Source organism: Lycium ferocissimum, chromosome 11 (genome assembly GCF_029784015.1).
Source record: "Lycium ferocissimum isolate CSIRO_LF1 chromosome 11, AGI_CSIRO_Lferr_CH_V1, whole genome shotgun sequence".
NCBI classification, from domain to species: domain Eukaryota; kingdom Viridiplantae; phylum Streptophyta; class Magnoliopsida; order Solanales; family Solanaceae; genus Lycium; species Lycium ferocissimum.
The window spans coordinates 51,405,869-51,426,216 of NC_081352.1; the positions used below are offsets into that span (position 1 = coordinate 51,405,869).

The 20,348-nt window shown below is 34.0% G+C and overlaps 1 protein-coding gene and 1 long non-coding RNA gene across 2 annotated transcripts in view; both read right to left on the bottom strand.

The window, feature by feature from the left end:
• Positions 1-8,039: 8,039 nt before the first annotated feature.
• Positions 8,040-10,763, bottom strand: LOC132037125 (uncharacterized). Its single transcript, XR_009409776.1, has 3 exons — positions 10,276-10,763; positions 8,568-9,200; positions 8,040-8,485 (listed from the first exon to the last, which is right to left on the bottom strand). It is a non-coding gene; the product is annotated as an uncharacterized LOC132037125 (long non-coding RNA).
• Positions 10,764-12,406: 1,643 nt separating this feature from the next.
• The window catches only part of LOC132037435 (uncharacterized), an 11,317-nt gene continuing 3,375 nt past the window's right edge, over positions 12,407-20,348 (bottom strand). The window contains exons 3-4 of the mRNA XM_059427954.1: positions 12,904-12,939; positions 12,407-12,564 (exon numbers count right to left, since the gene is read on the bottom strand). Of these exons, the coding sequence (XP_059283937.1) occupies positions 12,475-12,564; positions 12,904-12,939 (126 nt within the window). The 3' untranslated portion in view covers positions 12,407-12,474. The remainder of the gene's footprint in view (positions 12,565-12,903; positions 12,940-20,348) is intronic.

The window sequence follows — 20,348 nt, forward strand, 5'->3', positions numbered from 1 at the left end:
TATTATAATCTACTACACTAAGTACAAGATATAAATAAATATGAACTAATTTATAAGGACTAAATCAAAAAATATATGTCAAAAGTTATAAAATTAATAAATTACCCCAATTTAAAGAAGATTATGGAGCAAAAGCTGAGGAATCCTTGTGATAGGATTAGTAGAAAAAGAAAAGAATGAAGAACGGAAGAAGAGGAAGAATGGAGAATGGAGGCAGAGGAAGAATGGAGAATGGAGGATGGAGAGGATAAGGTAAAATAATTTAGGGTAAAAGTGGAGCGCAGAAAAACGGTATATGAACGAAATACCAAAAAAAAAAATTATTTGTCCTATTTCGTTGGTATATAAACGAAATACAAAAAAAAAAAAAAAATATTTGTCCTATTTCGTTGGTATATAAACGAAATGCAAAAAAAAAAAAAAAAAAAATTGTTAAGCGAAATGCAACGATCATTTCCGGAGCGGAACAATATTTTTTTGGTATTTGGATAACTACACGAAATACCCATTTTGGTATTAAAAAAAAAAAGACATCCTATTTTTGTCTATTATGCTCCAAAAAAAAGCCATTTTGGCGCCGGACTCGCACACATAGAGAACAACATATTAGAGAATTTTACTTGAGATAATTTATAATGTCTCATTTCCGTTAATTAGTTTGATACACCACTTAGATACTAGAGGGGCCGAATAGTATTTTAACAGATTTTTTAACCAAATATAACTCTCCTTACGCACTTGGTTGTTGAATTGACAAATAAAGATCTACCATTCAAGATTCTCTGTTAATTAGTCAATTAGATGGTTGTAGGTCAACATGCACGGAATTACTAACACTTATCTCGCGCGCGAAAGCGAATTCTAACTCTACTAGGATGAAGTGCCAAGCACATGGGCGGAGCCACCTTAGGTGAAGGGTGGTTAGGTGAACACCCTTCGCCGGAAAATTACGTGATGTATATAGGTTAATGTTAATTATTATGAGTATATATCTAATTTCGCACACCCTTAACACAAGTGAGAAGAAAATTTGCACACTCTTCGACAAATTCCTGGCTCTGCCATTGGCCAAGCACTATATAGGAACAAACTAGCTAGGTTCTTCACCTTGCAACAATTTCCTATCACAACTCGTACATGTTTGTTCATCAGCAAAATTGAATTTTCAATAATTTTATCACTTTGATGATGACAAACAAATGTACATAAAACCCCATATACCCCATGTATTATTCACAGTTTGAAATAGACGACCAGATTTATAATAGATAAGGCTTAAACAACTATCTTTGATCTCACTTTCGTGCACATTTCAATTATCCCCCGTATTCTTTTTGGTCTACTTTTAGAGGAACGTTTTTAAGAGAACAATTACGTAACTGTTTCTTGAAGAACTTTCCAAGAAAAAAATATTTTAATTTATTTCAGGATAATAATTATTTGTAAAATACGGACATGAATGTTTTCAGTCGTAAATGCAAGATTATCTGAGGATCTTAAAATTGACTTTGTTTGCAGTAAGGAAAACGCGGAGACAGGTGTAATTAGACAATACGTGTATGCATTCTTAAATTAGTTGTCTGTCACTGAAGAAAATATAATACAATAGAACATATGGAATAAATATTATCAAGATTTTGCGAATTATTAAAAACTATCGAACTATAAAATTTCCTGACGTGCGTTGCTACACAAATAAGGGGATACGCCAGTTGAACTAATACCTAAAGAATAATAACAACAATAATAATAATTCTAAAATAAAGAACTTGAGATCTGCTGAAGTTTGGAGAATCTCACTACTTTGCATAAAGAATCAATTTCGAAGTGGTTATCCACCATGGATGCAGCATAATTTAAACAAAAAATAAGTGGCAAAAACTACTTTAAAAATCAAAATTTTAATAGATTATGAACAATTAACATTCTCCTCCCTCTATCAAATTGTTGTCTATCTTATCCTTATCATCATTGTAAATTCCTTATTTTATGTAGTTTTTTTTATTATACTAGTATTTGGGCAAGCGTTTTTGCGTATATCCTTATAAATGAATTCATAATTTAAACACACACACACAAATATATATATAAAGAAAAAGTATTGATTCCTGAAAAATGATGAATGTTGATGATATTGAACTAGATCAGCAAGGAATAAATCTTGTCTCGAATGCCTTATTGTAATTTTCATCATTGCCGGTAGAGTTGTCAATATGGACTTGGCCCGCGAGGCCCGCCCAACCCAACCCTTTATTTAAGTAGGGTTGGACCAAGATTTCTTTGCCCATATAAGTGAGGCTCAAAAGCCTCTCTTGCCGAGGCAATAGGCGACATTGTTGAATTAGGCGGCGGAAAAGAAAGCGAAATGATTACGATTTTTAAAAAAAATATAAGTAAATTAAACAAAAAGATAAAAAGTAATGAGAAAAAGAATGTACTTAGTACTAAGTAGTAATTAGAAACTAGAGTAATACTTTTTAGTCTTAGAATTTATATTATGTTTAATTTCTTTTGAACGTGATATGAATTAGTGATTAAAAATAATAATTTATATTTGTTCTCTTGAATTTTTTCTTCTATGATATGGATTTGCGCAAGAATGGGTGGTAGAAGATTCTATTTCATATTGCAAAAATTTCTTCTATTTCATATTGCAAAAGTTTCATGTTCAAATTGTACCAAAAATCACTTAGAAAATATTATTTCGAAAAGGCGAAAAAACTTAAAAGTGGTCGTCCCCCAGATCGTACAGCCTAAGGTCAGTGGGCTACCATTTTGTAGGCCCTTCAATTAAAGGGTCAGCCTCTGCATTTAATTCTTTGGCCTTTAGGGCTGGATTGAATTGGTAGCCACCATTTTTACACCTCTAATTGCCGGGATGTTTTCTTGTAATTTCCATCTTCGTCTCCTATTAACGAAGTTATTTGATTATCTTATTAATTTCTTTTGGGAATAATTAATATAGTACACTTGATAAAAAGTTTTTAAACAAAAAATTGTAACAGCACTGTTTCTTTGAAGTCATACAATTCCTTAATATTGCCGCTTTTGGTGAGAGATAGATTCTATATGTAAGAAAAATTGCATATCCAGTTTCACCATCTTAACAAAAGTCTCCAATATTTAAATGACCATAATTTGTCTCTACAAGATATTTTTAATTTGTGACATTATATGTCTCCCAATTCAAAGAGTGAATTTTATAAGCCAAAAGATTCAAAATATTCTTAATTTGTGAAGATATATGTCATCGAATCAAAATGATATTATACAAGCGAAAAATCTCATCTAAGAATCTTCTAAAGAATCAAAAAAGTCAAAGTTGAAATACCGGATGGCATGACATTTCTTGAAACTTTATCAAGTTAACTTGGAAAGAAGTCTAGACATTGGATACATCCACCAGAAAAAAATTCTAAACATTAATCGATAAGCAATTTAAGGTTTCAAAATATAGTTTTATTTTACATTTTGCTATTTCAGATTTCAAGATAAAATTTTTATTTTTATTTTTGTAAGAACTAAGAAATATATCAAGAAGTGGTGTGTGGTTGAAAAGATAAAAGAAAAAAATTATGTATAGTTTGATCTTTCAACTTTGATTTTTCATTTAATGATAGTGTACTTATGTTGCAGACCTTGACGACGGGATGGTTGACTCCTTCCATACTAGAAATAATCAGAGGGAACTTTTTGATAAGCGGAATTCTCAATGGTATTCAAGATTTGTTGGATATATTAAGTAGGTGTTTTAACATAAAAATATGATTTTGAAAAAAGTAGCATAAGTATAGTTGAAAAATGATATTTGGAGATTGAAATTGTGTTTGAATAACCATTTAACTTAAAGAAAAGTTGAAATTTTGTGAGTGAAAAAAAAAATTAACTTAAAAACTTATCTCCAAAAAATCAACCCATTATATAATTAAACATTATTTTCTAAAAAAACTACATTTTTTTTTGCGCCGATTGCCCTTCAAAGGCACTGGTCTTTAATTTTTGTCCCTCAAATTGGTGGTCTTTTTTGCCTAAAATCCATGGGTTCTGGGTTCGAAACCCCGCTCAGTCAATTTTTTTTTTTTTTTTGTTAAAAAGTCGCAAGACAACGTTTTAGATTCAAACTCTACCTTAATACAATTTGTCTTATGCACAAGGCAAACTCTGTCTTATAAGATAGCAAACTCTGTCTTAATTAAGATAGAGTTTTGTAGGCAAATTTTACCTCCCGAAATCCAAACTCTGCCTTGCGAATTTTTTTTTTAAATTTTTGACTGAGCGGGGTTCGAACCAAAGGCTGATCTAGGATTTGAAGTGGCGGGTGTCATAATTTGCTTCAATGTACATCTTATTAGGAACGTGTATTTGGATCGGGCCCATCTCTTTCGGGTCAACTTAATAGGCCTTTTTTTTATTTGTAAATATGAAAATTACATCTCAAAAATCAAGAAAGGAACACAGTTAGCATTTTAAATAAGGAATCACACCCATTAACAACAAGGTAAAATCAATATTTTCACCAAGGGACTTGCATCTTTTATGTATATTAAAAAATGAACTTACACAAGTAAAATATCATCTTCAATAAGGGAATTACACCAATCAAAATAAGAAAAATAATAGAAAAACTCTCCAATAGGTAATTACACCCCATAAGTAAATGTAGAATTAGATAAAACTAAAAGTTCTAAAAAAAAATCATAAATTTCATGTTTTTTCTAAGCAATGCTTACGAAATTTTCATTACAATTTAAGTAGTAAAGTGATTTAAATTGAATTTAACAATTATACAATAGCACAAATTTTTATAATACACTCCCTCCGTCCATTTTTATTTGTCCATCATACTAAAAATATATGTCCATTTTTACTTGTAAGTTGTATAGTTTCAAAAACTAAGACATAATTTACCATTTTATACCTATTTTACTCTTATTATTAAGTACTCCAATTCATTTCTCATTTTATTTATTACTTATTAAGAGTGTCCCAAGTCAAATATAGACAAGTAAACATGGATGGAGGGAGTCATAAACAAAAGAAACTATTAAAAAAAATTGAATTTTAATATCAACCTAAAATTCCCATTGAGACCAAGTTTTTCGATTTAAATACTCACAGATTTGAGATTAAGAGAAATGCTTAATTTAAGAGATTTTGAAGTTTCTAGTTGTGTTGTCTTGCTAGGGATTACAGATAAAATAATAGAATAGAGGAAAGGCAATATAAATAATAAAAAGATAAATAGAAAATTGGGAGAGCCAGAAAAGGGAATTCTTTGACAAAAGGAACTAAAAAGCACAAAGAAAAATGGGAGTAGGAAAATATTTAAGATAGATTCAAACTTGTGTCTACGGGTCATGACACCTTTGTCTAATTTGCGACTGGGGGTAGTAGGATCAAATATTTAACATAGTTCAAGCAAATTGCAACATAGGTATATAAAATTTTTATCAATCTAGGGAGTGTCATGCCACCCCCACCCTAAAGGGCTGATCCACCCCTGGTTTGAATCCGGAACCTATGAATTTTAGGCAAAGGACAAAAATTAAAAACCAGCAATTTAAGGGGCAAAAATTAAAGACCACCTCCGAATAAGGACAATCATGCAAACTTCCCAAAAAACTATGGACAAACAGCTCCTAGCGTAATCTCCTGTTTACAGTTTCAGCCCAATTTATACTTTCACTGCGAGGACTTTTTGACTAGCTTGATACGTTTGTTATACTGAATAATGTTTGCGGAAATATTTGACGAAGGATCACAGAGATCCCTAATGACAAATAGTGGCTAATAGTATTACTCACTCTTCCCCAAAAATATTGCATACATTATGTAAAGAAAAAATCAAAGAAATTGCGTGATTTATCGTTCAAATGGACTAGTCTTTAGTTTTTTTCTTTAGCAATCGAACTTATGCCTAAAAGGCATCACTTGTAAGATATTATGATGTGAGAATATAAACTGCGCGTAAGAAAATATGTTATTTGTTATGAGAGGCTAAAATTAAAGACCAGCACAAACTAGGGCATAAGGGCCAATGACCCGTTGAGTATCAATATGTTGGGCTTAAGATCAAACTGCCAGCCTATAAATCATTTTTTTTTTGCACGGATTGTCCTTCTTTTGGGGTGGTCTTTAAATTTTGCCCCTCAAATTAGTGGTCTTTAATTTGCCCTTCACTTGAAAAGGTGGCCGAAAATACTGTGGTTCTGGGTTCGAACTCCGCTCAGGCATAAAAATAAAAATAATTTCACAAGGCAAGACTTTGAGAAAAGTCTGCCTTATGCGGCATAAGTTGCCTTAAGGCATAACTAAAGTTATGCGGAATCCAACATATGTTTCCTTAAGGCATAACTAAAAGTTTGTCTTATAAACAAATGGTCAACCATATACCATCCATTAGGCATCAAGGGTGAAAGATATCCCTCTTAGAAAAATTTTGGTTAACTGTTGGAATATGCAAGCAAGAAACCCAGTCTCCAAATTGGTAAGAGGGATACTGCCACAAATGATTTGTTGGGAGATATGTAAAGCAAGATGTAATATAAGGTTCAGTCAAATCAGCTTCAACAAAAATGCATCAGCACAAAATATCGTCAAGCGGATCACTCAAATAATCAGTAGGTATTTTTCCTTACTCAAAACTGATACTAACTGGATTTTACTGTGTAGCAAACTGAGCAATAGTTATACCAAGAGGACAATCAAGATTACCAAGTGGTATCCTCCACCCCCAACTACATCAAGATGAACAGTGATGGTAGTTGAAGGGGTGATGATTGTAGAGGTGGAGGAATTATTAAAAAAAGATAATGGCAAACTAAATAAGTGCTTACAACATTAACTTGGGTAAAGGAACAAGTAACTGGGCAGAAACAAAAGCATTGCAATATGGACTGGAATGGTGAATCAATATGGGATGGAAGAATATTATAATTGAAGTTGACTCTCTTCTAGTGGTACAAGATAAAATCAGAATCCCTTGGAATATTGTTGTAAAGTGGGTTCAACAATTGCTGAATCAACACCATATACAAATAAGACACTCCCTCAGAGAAGCTAATCGAGTAGCTGATAGACTAGCACAAATTAGACATTCACACAACAATATAATCACTTATGACAGCTTTCAGGAGCTTCCAAGATCAGTGAAAGGTATGCTGAACACAAATAGATAGGGACTGCCCAGTATAAGAGCAAGACCTCAAAATGACAAACTGTACTACTTTGAACCACCTTGATTTGGTAATCTATACTAGGTTAGAGTGCATTAGTTTCATTGTAATACAAAGATAGCCAACACTAACTAAAAATAAGTGTTGGTTATTTCTGTACATAGGTATTTCATGCATCATTCTAGCTCCCCACATCAATCTAGTTCCTTCCTCTCCCTTAGGTCATGCATCACTTAGTATCATTTAGGTAATCACGCGTCACTTAGTATTATTTATGTAATTGTATATCATGCGTAAAACTGGATATGTCCAGTTTCATCCATAATAGGGGTATGGTTTAAGCCCTCTCCTCGTTTGTTGTTTGTTTTCATCTTATAAAATACCACCCAGTTTTTGATTTTGGAACTGGGTGGTTCCTCTTAAAAAAAAATACCAATATGCAGCCTCAAGACTGTATAATCTATGTATAACTTTGTATAAAGTTTGTATACAAGTGAAGTATAATAATGTATAACCCTGTATATATGTGTATAACAATATATAACCTGCATATGCAATTCCCGTGACAAATTCCTTTGTATACAAGTGAAGTATAATAATGTATAAGCCTGTATATGTGTGTATAAACAATGTATAAAACTGCACATAAAGTTCCCATGACAAATTCCTTTGTATACAAGTGAAGTATAATAATGCATAACTTGTATATGTGTGTATAATAATGTATAAACTTGCATATGTAATTCCCATGACAAATTTCTTATAGTATTATCAGCGACTAATCATACCAACGACATGTCAATCAGCCTCTGACTAACAATCATTCAGTAAGAGAAAACAAATACAAAACCATAATTCCATAATTGGTCCATGCCTTCAGATTTTTACAAGTCAATTACACAAAATATCCATAACAAACTAACTAGTCACAATAGTTTTTTGCTTTCATGAATAGCAAAAAGGTATTGTGATTCATGAAAAGCGGTACTTTAACAAAACAGAACATCAAATACTCCTAATAAGTACATTGAAACTACAAATGAACTACGTTTCTCGGCTTTTTTGGACGCCCTCTCTTCTTCTTCTTCTTCTTCTTCTTCTTCTTCTTCTTCTTCTTCTTCTTCTTCTTGTCGATCCTGCCCTTGACCTCATCATCGCTTGTGACACCAAGCTGTTTTTTTTTTCAATCCATATTGCCACAACTTGGATCTAATTCTCGTGCGATATGTGTTGATGTCGAAATTCTGCTTGTCTATTTTTTCCCTATGATGAAATACTCAGCAAAGGCAGCAATAAAAGCACCACAATTCCTGTAAGCACCAAATCTCCCATAAGCTACTGTAGGTACACAAAATATCGTGATTTAAATGGTATAAAAAAAAAAGAACTTACGCATTGAACTGATATGGCATATCAGTGAACAAATTGACCAACAATGAGTTAGATAGTGCTCTATCAGCATAGGCATCATTTTTTAAATCAATGTCATTCCACTTGCCATAGAATCCGGTACTTGTCAAGAATTGAGGTATCATGAATGCAAAAGGCAACAGTGCTTTTGTAACAAAAGAATCATTCAAAGCACCACGGTTAGAGTCATATAAGTGGATGCACCTATCCTTGAACGTAAGCACACCCAAGACCCAGTGACCTGTATCTTTTTTTCCACCCTTGATATGAATCAGAATTAACATGTGGTCAAGTGTGTCCCATGGTACATTTGCATTACAATAAAATCCTTGAATATACTGAGATATCTCATTAACTTCAGGAATAATAGCAGCGTCATGGTTAGCCTTGACATACTTTTTATAGAATTCAGCAATCTTGCCACCAAAAAACCACGAGTTGTCGTGAACCGTAGTACAACAGTAGGATCATGTTTACCCTTTTTTCTCAAATAGAAAAAATATGACATCAATGTGCTGAGACCGGAAAATAGAAGTAAAGTAACAATCATTAGTGAATCAACCCAAAGAAACTTTAGAACTTGCTAAACAACAACTAAACTCCACCCTGAACTTCCTGCAACAAGAGAAACTTTAATCAACACTTCCAACTTCCGTATCACCTCTAATTTACAGTATTCAGTTGAATTCAAAAAACAAATATAGCTTACATAAATTTCATATCACAAGTATGCTCAATTGACATCAATTTAACCGATTTCAAGAGCAACAAATATACTAAAAATGTATAAACCCCACAAGACTCACTATTGAAATACCAAGCTAAAACAAGAGCAAAGAATATTCAAACAAGTTTGGGTTGGCAATATAAATTCTCAATATCTACTTCGGTCCATTTTGAATCCTTTTAAGTAACTAATCTAAGTACACAAAATTCAACATACATTAACTTGGGGGAAAATCACGAGCAATTCAAAACACTAATATGCAACAAATTCAGACCCAACAATCCAACAAACCCCCCAAAAAAAAAAAAAAATTCTTGACATCAAGACTAGAGTAATATTATACCAACCCTAACCCTAACAGATAAATTTAACGAACCTTCTAGATGACTCAGGCACTTGTCCCTTCTTCAGACACCATATTTCATCTTCTTTCAAGTTTCAAACATCAAAAAATCTATTACTATAACACAAATAAAAGTATAGAAACTGAAACTACAAGAGTAAAATAATATTATAGCAGCAGTAGCAGATAAAAGAACCTTCTACATGATTCAAGCACTTGTTTCGTTTATTCTACAAAAGCTTTATTGTAGTTGACGACTTATTTAGCGTATAAGATGATGATATATTAGCTGGAAATAAAAAGACCCTCTAATTCACGATTCATATGCTGGTTTATACACTGTTCCATAACCCTCTACTTCACGATTCATCTGGAATAGAAACAATGAAAATTATAAGAAAATCACATAATTCGTCAGTTAAAAGTTGACCACTGTATGAAATCATATGGAATCAATCCCTCTTCGTCACATAAATTGATCCAAAAATAAAAGGCACGAACATATTATTTTTTTCCTCTTGATAAATCTCTTTGGCGCTTTAAAATCATGAAAATGAAAATAATCAATACATATGGATCATTGTAAAAAGAAAAGAAAAATCTTAAAACAATGAAGCTACCTTTGTGTTGAAATAATCCCATCATCAGCAAACTCAGGAAATGCTCTATCCTCAGGTGAATAGGGATCAAACTCATTAATGTTATTCACAAAAGGACACTTCTCCCCAAAAATGCACTTGGGCGATGACTTTGATGTGCCACTTATATCAGAACCAAAATCTACCACAAATGGAAAAGAAACACATTTTGCTGGAAACTTTTTCCGAGCCAATTCTTTGGGTGTCATGTCTTCTTTTTTGGCATGTTACCTATGAAGCACAATTTGGGACATGTTTAACTTGGCCAAAACTTCATCATTGAGTTCATTGTCATGCTATATGTTTGAATCATTCACAACAGGTGTCTCCGCTACCCTAAGACAGAGAAAAGGTATATTATAAGTTATATAAATAAAAGATAATTATGTAATTCAGAAGGTGAGGGTATAATATACCAGAAACACAACCAGTAACTCCCTCATTTGCCTCACCACCAGTAACTCACTCATTTTCCTTGACACTTGACTTAGTTTGATCAGCAGGCATATTTCCTTCAGGAACATCCACGGCAAAGTCATGATCTCAACATGCTGATACCCGTCGTGGTCATATGTATTATCATCATCAACAGTTTGATGTTTTTAATAAAAATAACACATAATTGAGGTTACATATTATTTTTTTAAAAAACAGAAGGAAGTAAATTCTGGAAAAAGCATACTTCAGAAATAGGAACATCATCCTCCTTTTCCTTTGTTGCCTTGGAGTCAAACAAGTTGAAAAGTTTTTCAAAGGAAGAAATCACGTAATTGTTGAGTACCGCAACATTTTTGGTAAGCTAGAGAGAAAAAAAAAAGGATATAAGTTAAACCAACAAAGCATATGTATACAACAAACAGGAAAAGGGACAAGTTAATACAGTACCTTTTCGACGTCAAGTCTCAACTCATTAATTTCAGCCTTCAAATCATCAGGGCTCGCAGAGCTATTGCATCTTGGACGAGGTTGTTGCTTCTGTGAATGAACTGGGGATGCAACGTTAGAATGGTTATTGTCAAAGGTGGGAACATCTTCTTCCAATGGAAGATCAAAATTGACATCTTTAGAAAATGCCGCAAGATTCAGCCTTGATATCTTTTTCACTGGTAGGGGTAATGTTCTGGTATTCCAAATACAACAATAAAAAAAAAAATTGATATAAACACAAATTAAAGTAAGAAAAAATGTAACATATACTTGATTGTAAATGACTTATACAAAAGAAAATGGAATCTTCCTCTTTTATACATAGTCAGATCTCAATTTTTTTTGTATAAGCCATGTATAATCATGTATACATGTCACAGTCTCATTTCTGACTATGATGTATACATGATTATACATGAAATATACATATCATACATGTCACTTAAATAACAAAAAGCTAGCACATTCAGAAATACTTTACTCAAACCACAATCATAAACATATATCAAATAGCGAATAAGAACTTTACCTTGTAAATACTAGTCATGAGTTTCCCACTAGTTAGGTCCACAAACTTGGGAACTTCTTTGACTTGCCAGTTAAGGATGCGTTGCACACTATTGCCAATACGAGAAGCTAGAGTTTTATCAACCGTGGAGCAATACTCATAAAATCATATTTGGAATGCAAGTTGCAAATCCCCGAGCCTGTACATCGTCAACTTGGCACGCAGTTTATCCCTCATTGTTTTAAACATGTCTTCAAAAATTTTTATACCTCATGCATACTTCTGATAATCGACCATCTCAACTATATCAAAATCTTTTTTAATATGCTATGCTTATTAGCATCAGAGAAAAGGAAATGGCAACCGAATACTAGTGTGGCCAGTTTGAGCGAATCCTCATATGATTTCCAAACCTTTTGCTTGAAGCGATCAAGAAAACTCTCCCTCGCTACTGATTTTTTTTCCATCTCCAGGAAAATACTCTTTCAGTAACCTGTTGACTTCTGGCTAATCATACATTGTGTTATCATCTTCGTAACACTTCAACCTAGTAACCAAAGCAAATTCTCTGATGCCGAACCGCAAGGTATTACCATTGATTTTAATCCATCTCTCTTTTCACAATCGGGGCAATTTCCTTCGAATAAAGCATATATGAGTTTATTCTGATTTTTGAATGGAGGCAGGTCGAGGAAGTAGCCAAAACAACTATCCCGAAACATTTGTTGTTGTGTTTCAGTCAAGTATCATCTGCAATCGTCGACAATCTCTGTGTTTGTATGAAAACTAATCCTGGTTTGAAAATGTTCATCAGCTTCTAGATAGTACTCACCAACCTAAACATGAAAAAAAAAAAACAGTGAGAATTAAACGGAATAAAGAATGATATACCAACTTTCAGTTTAGATATACATATTTATATTGGTTTATACAAGTATAAGTCCCCACTAGAACAGAGGGAACTCATTCAAAATAGCACCAAGTTTAGATAGGCATAGTTATACCAGTTATACGAGTATAAGCCCCCGACTAGAAAACAAGAAAATCATTCAAAAACAACACCAAGGTTCAGATATACATAATTATACCAGTTTATACAAAGCTAAATATGTGAACAAGATAAAGCTAGAACAAAATATGTGAATCAAAGACTCATCACACAAAAGCCAGAATACCTTCTTTTCGGCTAGAGCAAGAACCTTTTCATTTTTCTTTTTACTATTTGCTGATAACGTCCAAATCCACTCCTCAAAGAGAAAGTGTACACGGTCATCGCAATATAATTTACCTAACTATGAGTCAGGGTCGAATCCACAGGGAACAAGATAAAGGCAATTTAAACAAGTAAGGAATTATCACCAACTAAGCTAAGCCAGACACTTTTTCAACATTTGATTTTTGGTTTAACAACTAACAAAGATAAAATTAACTAGAAAGCGGGTAAAATGATCAGTGGCTACAAGTATGGATACAAAGGATATTACGCTCAAGTAACGATCCAACTTATTTCACGATTTTACAACTAAGAGTGAGTTTATTCTAATTAGATAATGATCTCTAAAATCTCATCAAAAGTCTCTCCACCAAATCAATAAATTTCACTCTAAGCTTTCTCAAGCCTTAGAGTGTGATATTAAGCACAATCAATATTATCTCAAGTAACTTTTCTATCTCTAGCTCAAGTTATTCGATGAGTTTTAAAGCCCCAAATTCTTGTTAATTAATCTTTTCCAACCTCAATCTTGCTCTCTTGAGCTCAAATCAAAGTAAATGAGCGGGTATTAGGGTTAGCTAATCCCTTAAAAAATATTAAAGAATAAGATTAATTAAAACAACAAAGACCCACTTCAATAGAATTAAAAATCATTCAATACATAAGCATAACAAGAGATTTCATCCAACTTTGCAGATGAATATTTTCATAAACAAGATTAAAGTAATGGAATAAAATTATACACACTTAGATATACAATTCAAAGCAAGGAATTGAAGAAAGGGTTAAGAAATTTATCATTAAAGTGTTCCAATTTTTTCCTTCAATGGTGTGGTTGATGAACTCTAACTCTCCAAGACTAGTATGAAATGGACAAAGATGAAAAATAATGTCTTCAAGTCTTGCTTTTGTAGTCCCAAAATTTTCCCATTCAACATTAGACCAAAACAGCCCCTGATTTTCGGTTTTTGCAAATCTGTCCCATTTTTAGCCACTTTTTCAGTTTTCTTCAATTTGGTCTCTTTTTGACTTGTTTTTGACTTGGTTTCTTCCAAAGATGTTCTCAATCATATGAACCTATAAAATGAAAGTAAACCATATCAAATGCACTATTTTTTCAATCAAAACATAGCAACAATCTAATATTAAAGAAGAAATAAGTTGATAAACTACCAACTTATCAAACCCCAAACTTAAATTATTGCTTATCCTTGAGTAAATCAAATCATACAATTTCCTTCAAAGGACTCCATTCAAAAGTGCACCAACATCATACCAAGTCAAAAAGTCTACTTTAAGCACAAACGCATGACTTTGATTGATATCACCAATTAATCCAAAACCTATGAATCACTAACTTCTTCTCAAAAACTTCATTTTCATTTCAAGTGCTCAAATACCAAGTTAATCATAGTAGCAATCAAGTCACGACACTAAAGCTTCAAAATTTGCCTCATTATCAGAAAACAACTTTCTTTTGTTCATTTCTCTCTATTGGAAAATGGAACAAATTCACAACTTAAATTCTCATATGCCCTCACACTCAAGTGAGAATCCCACACTTAGAAAATGTAATTCAAAACACAAATGAGATATCAAATAGAAAGAATTAACTCTCTCTCACACAAAGATGTTCAAATGCGCACAAGTAGTACCATAAGCTTGCCATTCATGTATTTTTCCACTAATGTAGACACACTTGGTTCAAAATCAATTAGGACTTAAAGGGTTGTAATATAGACTTTTGGTTAATGTAGGCCACAATTTGGGTAAAAGTGACTCAAAACCTCCTAAGCACTACATTTTCAACATTCAACACACACACTTCCTTTGAAATTTTCCACCTCTTTCTTCATTTTTCATTTTACCAACTAGTCGTCCCTTTATTCACAACTCTTATTATTCCTTCCCCTTTTTTTTTGCTTTTTTTTTCTTTCAAAATAACAAGGAAGTTTCCAATTTTTTTTTTAATTCTATTCTACTGCTTCATTTTTTTTCCCACCTTTTCACCTTTAAAGTAACTCCCACATAACAAATTTTTTCAACGATCACCCCCAAACTTAGGCTTTTAGCCTATGTTTGCACTTGCAACACACTTAAGGAGGTAGGGTACCAAAAGATGGATCAATGAAGAACGGGGTAAAGCTTGTAACATGATTGTCAAAGAAAAGGTTAAAGGCTCAAAAGGGGTTGACTAGAGAAAATATGCAAGGGTAGAATATTCAAGGCACAAAAGCGGTCCAAGGAAGGCCTAACATCATTTTTCAAACCAAGTGTAATTTAGGATTTCGCCTTGAAACTCATTCCGGGAAAGTTCTAGACCACAAATAATGCAAAAGAACCTCATAAATAAACCTCAACACACATGGCACATGAAAACTCAAATAGAATATGTATCCAAGAACCAATTGAAACAAATGAACTCAAAAACTCACTCACAGCCTAAAGAGACTAATTTGTGAAAGTAAGAGCCAAAATTTGAGTCTAAAGTTCACAACAAGAATCCTTACTTCAATCGTTTTTCTTTTTCAAAAATCAGGAATTCGTACGCCGAGATTTAAATAAGTTGGTATGTAACGACCAGCCTGGTCGTTATAGTATTTTTAACCTATTTACCCTTGTTGACAGGGGCGGATCTACACATGGCCCAGGGTGTTCATCCGAACACCTTGGACAAAAAATTACAGTGTATATTTAGGATAAATTTTCTGTGTTCATGTACATATATTAACTTTTGAACACCCTGAATAAATGCAAAAGGCTAGCTCAAGTAGTCCAGTTGTTTTTCCGAACACCCTGAGTGAAAATCCTAAATCCGCCACTGTTTCTTGACTCTTCCCCAAGTCTCGTTAGTATGATCTATGACTTAATGAAGTCATTGGGTTGGTTCCCGCAAGGTTCGAGTGTAAATCAAGTCGTTGATGGAGAAGCTAGTTAAGTTAACGAGTTTGACTTGACCACGATCAATGTCGGGTTCGGATGACCCTGTGTCAATGTTTTGGAAGTTCCAACAAGTAAATATGATGATTTTGAACTTGTCAACAAGTTTTGGTAAGGCTCCGAAGAATTTCAGATGGGTTTGGGTTTTGTCGCGCTCGTATTTGATGTCTTCGCTGTAGGTATTTGGCTAGAAAAGGATCCACATTGATCAAATGACCTTTGCTTTGTGGAGGTTTGAACCATTAGATCATATCGTAATTACGAAGCTATATCAAAAAGAATCGTCACGTTTCGCCTCCGTATAAGGAAGTTATGACCATTTTTGTACGGACTGTTCCAACAGGTCGGCTGTAGCGGACTCAGGGCCGCTATAACGGGACTGCCGCAGTTGTCATGGTGGTCGCCGCAGTGACCGATGGGGGCAGAAAACCCTATTTTTATATTCCAACTCCGAACCATTTCCCACAAGACCCCAAAGTTAGTTTTCAAGAGAGAAAGAGGCAAACTTCTTTCCATTCATTGGTGAAAGCATCTTGGAGGGTAAGTACCCACCTTTATTTGTTCCTTTTCCTTTCTTCTTCATGTTCATGATTAGTTTAAGGTCCATCACTTGTGGGTGAAATTCCTAGAACCCTAGAATTAGTAAACCCTTAAATAATTGATGGGTTGGTGATTTTGTTGTTGATTAATCATCTAAGAGTATAGATTATCACTTTCTAGGAAGGGAATTTGATTTCTTATGGTTGAAATTGCATGTTGAGACTTAGGGTTCTAATAAAAATGGAAATTTTGTCCTAAAATCTGTTTCAAAGGGTAAAATTGATTAGAAACCCATGAATTGAAGGTTGATGATTGTAAAGATAGAAGTTATGATAAATTCACCATTAAAGCATGGTTTTGATCCATTGAAAAGGGTAGAAGTAAGTGGGTTTTCTTTCCCAAATTGTTGTTCTTATTTAAATACATGGGTTTTTGCTTACTTAGCACCATATTATTAGACTTTGACCGTTCTGAAGCGCTTTGGAAATAGAAGGCTCATATGGAGTAGTTTGTGGATCCTGTTCTGCATTAGAGGTAGGTTACGGCTTACTTTAGTTAGACTTTAATTAGCGAAATATATATATTGTGTAGACTTGATGGGAGAAAGCATGATTAGGTCTTGGGACATGGCGTTTTGGTTGGATATTAGTTAGGTTGGTATGACTTCTGATTATGTGAGCTTATCGTCGTTATTTAAGCATTGTGAAGGTGTAGTTGTATTCATACTGTGGTGATTCGGGATAGATTTCTATTAGGTTGATTGTTGTTCATGGTGCCTTGTTTCCCTATTATTTTGATTAGACTTATTACCTGAATTGTTGTGTTGTAATACGTGTTGTACTTTCTCTCTTATTGTGACACGTATCATCGGAGAAAGGAAGGATAATGAGTCTAGACTTGAATTGTGATATAAACTTATGATAGCATGCAGATGAAAACTTGATGTATGATTTACAGTTGATGATAATATATAGAAAAATGGAGCATCTTGGTGATACAAGACTTAGTTGTGAGGCGTACTTGCTATATGTGGAAGTAAAGAGGGACATAGACTCTTATGTTGGTTGAGACGGTTTGTATGATTCATTTCATGGTTGAGTTGATCTAAGTCTTGATATGACTTGTGGCTTTGTGACTTGTACCTTCACTGTTGCTTTATTGGTTTGCATTGATTTACCATGTTTACACTCATTTATGCATTCATACACTCATACATGATGGAAATGGTTCAAAAACGATTCATGAAAGACTTGTGGCATGATACCTTGTGTTTGACATTGATACGCTATTTCATTCATAGTACATACAAACTAATAAAGCTGGAATACGTTGAGACATACATTGTGATGTGAAATTAATGAAGAAGTTAATATAATCTTCTATTTGAACTTGTGATACTATTTGATACATACTACTTGATAATCGATCATTAAAAGTGATGTGACAATATATATGAAAAGGCACGTTTGACCGGGGGGTGAGAAAGTGGCCAAGTTGTGAGCTCGTGGTCGAGGTCCGTTTGGGAATGAGTTATATATATATATATATATATATATATATATATATATATATATATATATATATATATATATATATATATGAAAAGGCACATTTCAGGGTAAGGATGTGGCCTTGAGTGTGGCTTGCGTCCGAGGAGTGATTCCGGAACGAGTGGAGCGGGTTGCACGCCGCAACGGGTACATGGACACCATGGGTCCCCTGCAGGTCATGACTATTGGGCAAAGGCACCAAAGCATGTGTGTACACGAGTGATGAGTAACTGAGGAGTGAGGTATTTGGCCAGGGCATGTGCACATCATCATACTTGCAGTGCACATCATCATACTTGCAGTGCACATCATTGCATTTTATTCTGCATTATTATATGCTCGTTTGGTTATAATTTTGGTATAGATGTTGAATGCCTATTGTGATATAAATATGACCATTGACTGAGTTAAATTTTGGATTAGTGACTCTACCTAGAGACGAAATTTGGACTTGTGATTATTAGGTGAGATTATTGAGACTTGTGAACGTGGTTTAGAAACTTCATCTCGGTGCCGATCATTGTTATGGAATGTTCTGTGACTTGTATTTGAGTATTAAGTGCCTAGTTGTTTATCTTGTTGATTTTATACTTATATGCATGAACTAATCTTAGTCGACCCTGCTGATCTTACCGGTATATAGTGTTTGTCTGATACTACCTTCGCACCCTTTTTGAGTACGGATATTGTTCCAAAGATTTCATCCAGACCACATCTCTAGCTTGAAGCTAGTGAGCTTTATCGGATTCGAGGGTGAGCTTTTATCCATGCCATGCCACCTGAGGATCTCTCTTTCCAGATGTCTACTTTCATTCCAGACATTATTTGTTATTATAGTTGAGATATACTTCATTCTTTAGACGTTGTTGGTTAGAGTCCTTGTGCAATGACTTTCAGATTCTGGGGATGTAATAGTTAGACTTTCGCACTTGTATTAGTTATTATTTATGACTTGGTAGACTATTTATTCATTCACATGCTCATTGATTGTTTAAATATAAATGATTAAAGAAGTTAAAATTGGCTAGTGATTAATGGGTTAATGGGTAAGGGTTCACCTACTAGTGATAATAAGGTAGGCGCCCGCACGATCGGTAATTTGGGTCGTGACGTGGTACCAAGCAAGTCAAAAGTTAGCCAAAGGGAAAAAAATCACATCCCAACATCATTATTACTCCTAAACTACCTAACTAATAACGGAAATAAGATAATAAAAGTGACTAATCCACAACATGCCAAAAGAACGAAATTTTAAAAAATTTGAGCAAGTTCCATTTGTAACCACGCCTCTCCATAGCCACACCAATAGTACAAAAAAAATCTGGCAAGGGCACACAATATCCATACATAAGACAAAAGCCCGGCAAGGGCACAAATCAAGCATAACCAAAATATAATGTGCTACCACATGCCACCCCACTACAAACATTGCAGTGTCCTCACCGCATATAGTCAAAACAAAACATGAAATAGTTTGAGGGACTCCCTGAAGTCTGCATCAGACTAGGATTTTTTTTTTTTTTTTTTACTGTCAGCACCTGCGAGACTCAGTCATGACCTGCGAACTGCAGGTGATGTCACCTGATTTTTTATTTATTTTACTATCAGCACTTGCGAGACGCAGGCATGACCTGCTAACCGCAGGTGATGTTTGTGCTTTTACAACGTACCTAAATCATATTTCGAATCTTCTTGTTTTGATACTTGCTCGGACACCTCAACCTTTGCTCAAATCAACTCAAAAATTACGGAAACTTTGTGAATTAGTCAAAAATAATCTACTAAGCTATTCTAAAAAAGAAAATTTCAAAAACGACTTAAAATTTTGAAAACGATGGGTTGCCTCCCACCAAGCGCTTGATTTAACGTCGCGGCACGACGGTTACCAACTTTACCACTTTTCCTTCCATTTGGAAGATATGAATTTGCGCCCCAACTTTGAATCAAGATTCCGGTGATGCTCGTGAGGTGGTGGTAGACAGCAAAGAGGTCAACTCTCGAGTATTGTATTTTGCACTTTTTGGCCTTTAAGTGAGGAATGTCAATTTGTCGTTTTGGCATGGCAAACTTCAAAATGAAAACACTTTGTTCTTCATCTCCACAATCCTCCATAGACTCGGTTAGTTCAACTTCTATTTCACCACCCAAGCATAATGTTGAAAAATGGTTGGAATGCGGTCTAAGAAGCTCTATTTTCAAATTCGCTCCATTTTTTACATCCTCACCCACAAATAAACTAGAGTCTTTAAAAATTATGTCATGAACTCTTCCATTCAACTCTAGTATCATTTCTAGAATCTCCGCATCTTGCATTATTTTTGGGTTGGTCGGTTGGCTATTCACCATTAGTCCTTGAAAGTCAATCTTGACCTCTTCT